General features: G+C 41.4%; 1 protein-coding gene across 1 annotated transcript; it reads left to right on the plus strand.

The window, feature by feature from the left end:
• Positions 1 to 202: 202 nt before the first annotated feature.
• On the plus strand, positions 203 to 5,890 carry LOC129250453 (uncharacterized). The gene has a single exon (XM_054890075.1). It carries the CDS (start codon positions 203 to 205, stop codon positions 5,888 to 5,890), a length of 5,688 nt encoding a protein of 1,895 aa, XP_054746050.1.
• Positions 5,891 to 11,513: the final 5,623 nt, after the last annotated feature.

Raw genomic sequence — 11,513 nt, forward strand, 5'->3', positions numbered from 1 at the left:
AAGCAACATTGAATACGTGTCGATCGGTGATTGGTCGATGAAAAAAGGAGAACGCGAACAGTAAGCAAGGCAGAAAGAGCTACCAAATTTTTTAATTCATTTTTGTAAACCTTAATTAAATAAAGTTTTTTTGAATTGCAAAAAATTTTGCCAACAAGTTAAAAAATTTGTTCTGCCCACAACGTACGTACAAAAAATTCCGATGTCGCAGGCTACTACATTGTCTTCGAACATAACCGATGTGACCGCTGCGCCGGCTAATCTCGCCGTTGCGCCTAGTTCCAGTGCCGCCGCCAATCACACCGCGGCAATGAGTTATCCCGTTGCATCCAATTCGATCGCTCCGGGCAACAGTTTGCTGATGCTGGAAACGTGTGCCGCTAATAGTGCAGCTGCCCCACAACTAGCCTCGATGGCGCATCACGAAAATCTGAATGCTGGTATTGTATATGGAACTCCCTCCGCGCCTAATACAGCGCACGCCATGCCATCCGGTCGACTACTGCTCCAGGGAAACCCGCCGATTAGCCCCGCTCACTCCATTAACTCTGTTGGCTCGCAAGGGCTTCGCCGTCGAGCTGAGCTTATACAGGAGCGAAGCGAAATTTTACGACAGAGGGAGGCTTTGTTAAGAGAGGAGCATAGTTTCTTGGATCGCATAGATGCAATGGGCTTTGACGACGACCTAGATGATGGACAATGCACTGTACCTAGGTTTTCAACTTCCGCGCATGATTCAGGTCCACATTCAACGCAAATTATACAGCCACCTCCAAATTTTATTACACCTTTCAACATAGCTGCTTCCGGTGCCAATAATTTTACCAATACTGGCTCTGCCCCGGACGATGTCAATTTGATAAGTGGATCAAATGCCCAGCAGCCAGGAGGGGGTCTAACAGGATCTGTTCTTCAATGCCTATTAGACAGAATACAGTCACTCGAACAGCAAGTACACAGATATTCGACACTCAATCGAGGATATTCTCCGCCACAACCGCAACCGGCACAAACTACTTTGCCAACAGCTGGGCACGTTAATAGTTTATCTTTCGGTGCCTCGACTTCTCGACGCTTGAGTAGAGACCAGATTGCTTCTCGTAACAGCCTTGCTAAAGAGTTGCCGAAATATGATGGCAAGCCAACTGAGTGGCCATTATTTTATGCCGCATATAACCAATCGACTGAGGTTTGTGGATTCTCGGACGATGAGAATCTTATAAGACTGCGGCAGGCATTGGAAGGGCCAGCACGGAATGCAGTTAAAAATTTATTGTTGCATTCCTCTTGCGTGCCCCAAATTATTGCTACCCTTCAAATGCGATTTGGACGACCAGAATTAATTATCAGCGTTCTACAGCGACAAATTTATGAGCTTCCATCACCGTCAGAGAGTCAGCTGGAATCGATCGTCGACTTCGCCGTAGAAGTGCAGAACATCTGCGCAACAATGTCTGCGTCAGGCCTGACCAGCCATTTGAATAATCCCGATCTCGAACAGAAGCTGGTTTCGAAATTGCCTGGGCTACTACCAGCTTATTGGGGAATGCATAAGCAAAGTTTACCGATCTGTAATTTACAACATTTCAGTGATTGGCTTTTTCTACTAGCACAAGGCGCCAACTCTGTTATCGTGCCAAAGGAGTCAACAAAGGTGCGCAAACGGGGCGCAATTAATTATCATTTTAATGCGGGATTGACACGTAGTCAAAAATGGGGAATTGTTCGCAAGTTGAAACTTTGTCACCGATGCTTGAAGGGCCATCCTACAGCCGGTTGTAAATCGACTGCACCTTGCAATGTTAATAGTTGCACCCGAAATCACCATCCTCTGTTGCACAACGCAGAGTTAGCTGCTAAAGACGCTCCAAACAATGGCAAGGGCGTAACTACAATGCGGGCGGTCAACGTTAACATGCACAATGTGGGCCAAGGCAGTACCATTTTCCGTGTCCTTCCCGTAGTTCTACACTCAGGCGAACGGAGTGTATCAACATACGCTTTCATAGACGATGGTTCGTCGCTCACCCTTATCGACGAAGAGCTGCTGAATAAGCTAAATATAAAGGGCACACCACAACCACTGTGCCTGCGCTGGACTGGTGATACACATCGGTATGAGGACGAGTCTGTGGTTGTCGACTTAGCCATATCAGCTAAAAACGGTAATAAGAAATTCGGGCTTAAAGGCGTTCACACAGTCAAAAAGCTTGACCTGCCTCTTCAATCGATTAACGCTGCTAAACTGCAGTCCAAATTTCAATATTTGAAAAGGTTGCCTCTGGAGTCCTATTCAAACGCGGTACCACAACTATTGATTGGTTTAAACAACGCTGCGCTTGGTTCTCCAATCAAATCTTTATATGGCCGTGAAAATGAGCCAATAGCAGAGAAGTCCAAACTCGGATGGACATTGAAAGGACAAGCATCAAGTACAAACCATGATGCGGCGCACCCTGTCTTTCACATTTGCGACTGCTCCGCACAGGCTGAACTCGTTAAAATTACTAAATCGTACATTTGCCTCGATAATTTAGGCGTGTCAGCTAAATCTTCTGCATTAATGTCTAAAGAGGACGAATTTGCTATGGTGCAGCTACAACAACACACTGTGCGAGTTGGCAATCGATATCGAACCAGCTTATTGTGGAAGCACCCTAAAATGCAGCTACCCAATAGCCTACCAATGGCCTTATTTCGAGCGAAGTGTTTGCTGAAGAAGATGCAACGCGACCCTAACTTGGCTGAGGTGCTTCAGCAAAAAATTGATGATTATATTCAAAAGGGGTACGCTAGACGTATGACACCAGTCGACAGCGCCGTTGAAAGATACTGGTATCTACCGGTTTTTGCAGTAATTAACCCCAACAAACCAGGCAAGGTGCGCTTAGTCTGGGACGCAGCCGCGAAGGTTGATGGTATATCCTTGAATACCATGTTGCTCAAAGGCCCAGACCTAACGACCCCATTGTTGTCGGTGTTGTTTAAATTTCGACAAAAGCGAATCGCCATGTCGGCCGATATTGCTGAGATGTTTCACCAAGTTCAAGTCCGGGAACAAGATCAAAATTTCATGCGTTTTCTTTGGTATGAACAGAATGCCAACGAGCCAACTACATTCGTGATGACTGTTATGACCTTTGGGGCCACATGTTCGCCCAGCTGCGCTCAATATGTCAAGAACAAAAATGCAGAAGAATTTCGTGAAGAGTTCCCTGGTGCTTCGCAGTGCATAATAGAAAACCACTACGTAGACGATATGTTAGTTAGCGTGGATACTGAAGAAGAAGCTATTAAGTTAGCGAGAGATGTGCGTCACGTACATGCGATGGGAGGTTTTCACATAAGAAATTTTTTATCGAATTCAAGTCGTGTGCTAGCCGCCCTAAATGGCAGCCCCACTGATGCACTATGCCTTGATTTTGAGAACGAGCAGCCAACTGAGAAGGTACTAGGCATGTGGTGGGTTACCTCTAGTGACCACTTCGCCTTTCGTGTATCATCCAAATATAAGAATTCTGATCTGTTACTTTCTCAGCGGCGACCTACCAAGCGCGAAGTTTTGAGCTTGGTTATGACTATATACGACCCAATTGGGCTGATAGGTTTCTACGTTGTATACGCCAAAGTTATCTTGCAAGAAATATGGCGAGCTGGATGCGACTGGGACGACCCAATTCCAGATGACCAATTTGCGAAATGGCTGCGGTGGATTAAGCTTATTCCAAAAATAGAAAACCTAAGGATTCCACGTTCTTATGCGCGAGTCAAATTTGACGATACACCTAAAATAGAGCTACATACCTTTGTAGATGCAAGCGAAAGTAGCTATGCAGCTGTATGCTACCTACGATACTCACATGGTAATTCAATCGACTGTATGATGATCGCCAGTAAAACCAGAGTGGCTCCGCTTAAATTATTGTCCATACCTCGCCTGGAACTAAAGGCAGCACTGTTGGGAGCTCGCCTTGCTAAGCATATCATTGAGTCGCATTCTATCCACCTTGATAGCTCCGTATACTGGTCAGATTCACGAACGGTATTAGCCTGGCTGTATGCTGATCATCGCCGCTACAAACAGTTTGTGGCTTTCCGAGTTAGTGAAATTCTAGAACTTACCGACGTCAGTGAGTGGCGCTGGGTGCCAACTGCAGCAAACGTTGCTGACGAAGCCACCAAATGGAATGGTGATCCAGATTTTTCTAACGATAGCCGATGGTTTAGCGGACCATCTTTTTTATATCTTCCGTGTGACGAATGGCCCGTGTCTAACGGACCGCAAAATATTTCAACAGAAGAACTCCGTCCTCAGTTTATTGGAGCTCATTGTAGAATTCCAGAACAACTTCTTATGGTGCCCAAACCTGAGAGATTTTCTACATGGGACCGTCTCCTCCGAGCAACCGCCACGACCTTGTACTGCGCTCGTATTTGGTTAAGTGTAGTGCGAGACAATCAAGTCTTACGTAGCGTTGCCACTACCGACGATTTTCGTAAGGCAGAAAACTTTCTTTGGAGGAAAGCCCAGCAAGACATTTTCAATGATTCAATAATATCTTTATCGGTTGGGAAGGCCGTTGACAAATCTAGCAAAATATTCAAATTATCACCCTATCTGGATGACGATGGTGTTTTGCGAATAGATGGCCGAGTTAAAATAATAGGGCGCACGGACCCAGTTTTGCTGCCTAACAATCATCACATTACGAACTTAATTATAAATCACTTTCATGTCAAATATCATCATGTGAACTCGGAGACAGTCGTCAACGAAATTCGGCAACACTTTTGGATTTTAAAACTTCGCATCGCAGTTAATCGAATTCGACGCAGCTGTCAGGTATGCAAAAACAGAAGCGCTCAACCACGTCCACCTAGAATGGCTTGCTTACCTACAGCCCGCATCGCACAATTTTGTCGTCCATTTTCCTATGTAGGGGTTGACTACTTTGGTCCACTTCTGGTCACGGTTAAAAGGAGCACCGAAAAGAGATATGGGGTATTATTCACCTGTCTGACAACCAGAGCGGTGCATCTCGAAGTGGCATATTCGCTTTCTACAGACTCCTGCATTTTGGCCGTACGTAATTTTATGGCGCGTAGAGGGAGCCCATTGGAGATATGGAGTGACAACGGCACAAATTTCAAAGGCGCTGAGAGGGAACTGAAATCTGCGTTTACGCTCGTAGACCAAAATCGATTGACGAGAACTTTCACTTCGGCCGCAACCAACTGGCATTTCATACCACCCGCGTCTCCACACATGGGCGGAGCATGGGAGCGGCTAGTTCGCTCAGTCAAGGACGTCCTACAACAGATATTGACATCTAACTGTCCAAATGACGAGATTCTTCATGCTGCTTTAATGGAGGTGGAGATGACAGTTAACTCGCGACCGTTGACTTATATTCCTATTGACCACGAAGAAGAAGAGGCACTAACACCCAACCACTTCCTATTAGGCAGCTCCAATGGTGTTAAGCCGATTGCAGAACCAGTTACTGAGGGCGTCCTAATGCGTCGTAACTGGCGAACATCACAAAACCTTGCGGACGCGTTCTGGCGACGTTGGGTCACCGAATATTTGCCCACCATCACTAGGAGAACTAAATGGTTCGAAGACGTTAAAGCAATAAAAGTCGGAGATATTGCATACATAGTTGATCCAAACAACCCAAGGAACTCTTGGCCCAAGGGTAAGGTAATTGGCGTGCGAACGAGTGCCGACGGAAGGGTTCGAAGCGCTACTCTTCAGACAATCTGTGGAATCTATGAAAGACCTGCTGCTAAAATAGCCGTTCTAGATCTGAAAAGCTCGGTACATCCTAATCGGCAGGATATACCAGGGGGGAGTGTTACGAACAGTCTGGCAGCACGGTCGGGATAGATCCAACTGTGGCTCCCAAGCAACATTGAATACGTGTCGATCGGTGATTGGTCGATGAAAAAAGGAGAAAACGGGAGAAACAAAGAAAACCGAAAGGCGTGTAGGAAAAACGGCAGTACGCGAACAGTAAGCAAGGCAGAAAGAGCTACCAAATTTTTTAATTCATTTTTGTAAACCTTAATTAAATAAAGTTTTTTTGAATTGCAAAAAATTTTGCCAACACCTAGGTTTAATTTTGGCTGGGTTCATGCTATCAAATGCCTATTTAAAATCTACAAATAAGCAGTGTAAATCAATATTGTATTCCCAAAATGTATCTTACAGATAGTGAAACATTAATCGATGGTTGATCTGTTAGATCGGAATCCGCCCATATATTACCTGTTATCCAATTATCTTTTCCGCAAACTTTTTTAATCGTTGGTAATGTATGTTTGTAAATACTTTGTAACCATAGAATAGTGGAAAGTCGAATGAAAGCCACTCATCTGGTATGCTTTCGTTTCTCCATATTTTTCTAGGAAGAAGAAATAAATGGATTTTCAGTTCTGCGCTACCATACTAGGTAGTTCGACAATTATGGTGTCCTCGCCGCTACATTTTTTGTTTTTCAGCTTTGCAACAACTGCTTCGGGCCTCTTGTACCTCGTGTATTGTTGGCGCTACAATATTATTCTCAGGGGTATAATACTCTAAGTGGTCGGGTTCAATATCGCTATGTTTATTTAGTAACTCGTTGAAGTGTTCCTTCCATCTTTGTGGTATTCTGTCTTTGTCTTGATGGTAACGTTATCTTTTTCCCTACATGCATTTGTTCTTGGTTGATATCCTTGCAACACGGATTTGATGTTTTGGTCTTATGTTTCCATTTTTGAAGTCCTCTTCGTTCTACTTTTAGCTTTGCGTTGTTTCTCTTTTTTGTTCTTAAGATTATCTTCGTCTTTCTTCTCGCTTCTTGGTGCTCACGTTGATTTTCTCTGGTAGGTCTTGAGAGCCAAATTTTTTATGTTTCGTTTTTCTTCTGAACCGCTGCTTTGCATTCTTCATCGTTAGTAGAGTGAAGTAGTAGTGAATAAACAAATTGTAAAGATTTCAATTTAATCATAATATTCTATTTTGTTTTTAATAAATTTAAGAAGGCTAATCGGGTGAACGCAGACTTTGTGGGGCATGTGTATATCAATTAAATTGTTGGAAACTCTACGCTGTTATCTCTCTTTAAGTATTATATCGGTATTCCACTTGACCTTCTTGTATTAATTTTTGTTGCTTATCATGGAAATACAGTGCCGTATATGGACGACAACCATGAAATGATCTGTGTCGCAATTTTCGCCTTTGTAGGATTTTACGTCCAATATTAACGATGCGTGACTTTTGTCAATTAGAATATGGTCTATTTGATTGCTCCCACGGTTGCCAGGCATTTCCCATGTTTCTTTATGAATTCTTTTATGAGGGAATGGCACACTAGTTATCCACATGTTATCGTTCGTTTCAAAACTACATGTCCTAAGACCGTTATCATTTGAGAAGTTGTGTAGAGTGTTTTCCCATGTTACCACGTAAAAAGTTTTCTTTCCCAATCTGCGCATTGTAGTCGCCTAGTATAATTTTCTTATCATATTTGCTATTTCACCAGCAGGTAAGCTATTTCACATAGTATGCTCAACGAAGAATCCAACCCCTTTATGTTCAGGTATAGTTTCTCCGCTATAAAATATTTAATAATGTTGTATTCTTATCTCACATGCCTTTTTTCTTGTGGTGCTGCAATGTTTATCCTATATCTCATATTTTCATCTGCAATCTAGCCATTTTTCCGGGTTGTAACATTGTCCTTATATTCCATGTTGAAAGTCTGTAATCATTGGCCTTTAACTTTTGCGTTGGTCGGCATCATTAGGTTCGATTATCAATCCGAGACTGTTGTTGCGACTTCGCGACAATTAGTTTCGGGTAGAAGGTTGTCGGCCTCGAAGCCCGGACAATTTTCTTCTTGCTTTATTGGTCCTCTTACTCTCCACTTGGATCTTAATGGGATGATTGCTTACTCAGTCTCGAGTAGAGGTTGACAGCACCACCAACATGATGGAAAAACAATGAGATTGATAGTGCGATAGATGCTTCGCACCACTTCTTAGGATCAGCTATCGAATTGCACATCAATAGCCTTTCCTGGTTTCACTACTACTCCAAGCAACCAAAAATTAAATCCGTTTTACATACGTATATTTCCTCAAATAAATCCTATCTATCTACTTATGTATATACAGGAGCTTGCAACAAAACTCTCAAGTTCTGCTCCAAATCCATATCTGTTCGACATTAGAACTATTTAGATTGTTTCACTTCCTAGGAGTAGCGTCGAATTTAGGCCTTCTCAATGCCTTCGTACAGCCAATTCAGTTCATTGCCATTCACTCAACCGCACATCCCTTCTATCGGACATTTGGAGAATTGTCGCCAGACAGACCTATGCGGAAAACAAAACAACTTTTCCCTCTTTTTCCTCTTAATTACCTAATCAGGCCACAATACTGTTCTTGACTAGAGTTATTCTTCGTTTTATTTAAGGCTAACGTCTTCGGCGCTAATGTTTCTTCCCAATCGTACAATAAATTCGACCGAACTATGACCCATTATCCAATGTACATGCATATATATTTAATTCGTCGTCAAGTTGATCATTCAAATCAGTAATGATGGAAATATGGATCAAGTTCGGTCAGTCTACTTCATTATTGTAATTGTCCCTGATAAGACGTTGATGCGGTGACTGTGGCTACTAACGTAAAATAAAAATAGAAGTAGCTGCCATTTTCAGTGGTTTGGATTTGGACCCCGCATTTTGTTTGTCTTTCGTTACATATTGATATTCAGAATCAAACCTTAAGAAAACCTCGAGATGTGTAATAAAACGATTTTATAGAAATGCCAGATATATTTAAAATGATATATTGAATGTGTACTAAATTACATATTACTTAATTAGCTAAAAATTTTTACGCTCGGTAAAAAACATAAATATGTATGTATGTATGCTCGCAAGGCTAGCAATGTTGTCAGCAATAATATACAATAAGAGCCTTAGCAATCTATTGGGTTGTCTTTCCATTGGTGATTGTAGCGCCGCCAACTTCACCAACACTAATGCTGCTACTAAGTTAACAATAGTTGCTCACCAAAATAATGCTCACCAAATAAATGGTTGTACCTCTAAAGTGTTGCAGACACGAGCCCTTGCTGTTGCCGCAACTGCTTGCCTGAGCATATTTGCCGGTCGGCTTAAAGTTTGTTGAGTTCTTACGGTCTCATCTCTTAATAGCTTACCGGCTCGTTTTCATGCCATGATGTTTCGTTTTTCACAACTAGCTACTTATTTATTTCTTTGCTTGTGTATTGACTGCGTAAAATGGCGTGTCATGCTGTTGAGTCGAGCCAGGCCAAGCCGCTCGCTATGTTTAATTGTGTGCATGATTGTTAGCCTGCTTGCTTACTGGCACGGTCTGATCTGCCTGGTTAAGGAGAAAATAATAATAAGAAAATTTAGACCGCAGGTTTCATGCTTGTTAGCGTTTCATTTTGCTATATTTTTTGCCTGTGCTCTCTCTGGCTATAGCCTTCACATCAGACGAATCGAGAAAAAAATCACACACGAAGTTGTACGCATGGTTGGCCCATGCGCGATCATATATTTAACGGAAATATTGTGTGTGGGGTATTCGGTGCATGCGTTTGTGCGGTTTTTATTTGCTGCATGCTATTTAATTTTTTCATCTTATCTTGTCCTTTCTTCTTTTAACCGTTTTCGTACTAAATAATTTTTTCAATTATCTTTGCTGTTTCCTTTTTTCAACTGGTTGGTTGGTCTTTTTATTAAGTTGGTTAATTATTATTTGGTTCTGTCGAGGCTACAAACTTGAATCCAGTTTCTTTGCACGTCGTTTGTTAAGTGTAGTCGTGTGGTATATACGAGGTGTGTTCATAAAATAAGGTGAATTTTCTAATTTCGCGGGCTACATACATTAGACTTTCGAATATTATTATTTTTTATGTTGGTACAGTCGTCTCGAAGATTCAATTGTTCACGATTTTAGGAATATGGTTTGTTTAGTTTGTTTGTGAGAGGCATAAATAGGACAAGTCTTTTGGGTGTTCGGCGATTTTCTGCTAGAGACTCTTGGCTCTCCGGGACTCTTCCATTGGGACAGTTGGGCTTTGATTTGGATGTCATAGCCATATACCCATGATTCGTCACTAGTTATCACCCTTTTAAGCAAATCTGGATCATCATTGACGTCATTCAACAATTCCTGAGCGATGCTCATGTGACGTTGTGTTTGGTCAAAATTCAGCAATTTTGGAACGAACGAAAAACATTGAATGGCATGAGCCAACCGATTTGCTGACTTCCTCAGCAACTTCTCTAATTGTGATTCCACGATTCTCCATAACAAACTTTCTCAAAATTTTCATCGGTTGTTGATGTGTTGGTGCGTCCAGAGCGAGTTTCGTCTTCTCGACCTTCTGTGAAAAGCTTGTACCACTTGTAAAGATTTTTTTTCTCAGAGTACTCTCACCGTATACCACTGTCAACATTTCAAGTATTTTTGAGCACTTAATTGCATTTTTGACACAAAATTTGATGCAACTTTTTTGATCCCTTTTTTATCGATAGCAGAAAATCGCCGAACACGCAAAAAACTTGTCTTATTTATGCCTCTCACAAACAAACTAAATATGCCTAATTGCTAAAACGAGTATACCAACATAAAAAAAATAATAATCGAAATTCGAATGTACGTAGCACTCGAAATTTTAAACCTTCACCTTAGATTTTGAACACACCTCGTATGTATGTATATATGTATATACAGTGATGAGGACGTCATTTGGCTTAATTATATCAGGTAATGAGATATCCACATATATATTGTACTAAATCTATACCTTTAAAGAAAGACCTGTAAGCTTGTGATAGGATTTACAGGTCTGAACGGACCTAAATCTTTTTTATACATAAATTCTCACCTCCCTTCTTAAAGTCGCTCTTTTATAATCTCTCATGTTGGCCTGTGTGAATTGTCTCGAGCTAATCCTCTTTATAAAAAGTATATCAAATTAACAGTAAAGAATTTAATAGTTCGTTCAGTTTCAATTAAAAAACGTGAAAAATTTATTTCCAGATAAGAATATCAGTAAAATATTGACCAGGTGAGCTAATCTAAACGTAGTAACAGAACACACGACAGCTCATATGTATGTAGTATACTAGACTAAACATTTTTGCTCAAACGTGTGCAATTATAAAGCTTTAGTGAAATACTTTTAATATTTCCTCTAGTTTATGTAAAACTGCTGTCTTGTCGGCGCTTTTGCGTGAGTTTTTTTGCCCACTAAATGTAAGGAAATAACGCATTTATTTAATTTCATTCATAATTTAACAAAATGTGTACATGGAAAGGAAAAAACAAGTTGAAGTGCTCTACTACCTTTATGTTATGTTCAAACCGGAGGAGAAGCAGATAGCACATTGCTCATTCTCTTTTTTACTAAGATCTGTATTATACCTTCTACTCAAATATGAACGAGACGGTATCAATAAAACGGTCCGCGGATG

The sequence above is a fragment of the Anastrepha obliqua genome, chromosome 6 (genome assembly GCF_027943255.1).
Source record: "Anastrepha obliqua isolate idAnaObli1 chromosome 6, idAnaObli1_1.0, whole genome shotgun sequence".
Classification (NCBI taxonomy): domain Eukaryota; kingdom Metazoa; phylum Arthropoda; class Insecta; order Diptera; family Tephritidae; genus Anastrepha; species Anastrepha obliqua.

What these genes read in the sequence shown, in the direction of transcription:
- LOC129250453 (XM_054890075.1), top strand. Translation starts at nt 203, where the DNA reads ATGTCGCAGGCTACTACATTGTCTTCGAACATAACCGATGTGACCGCT.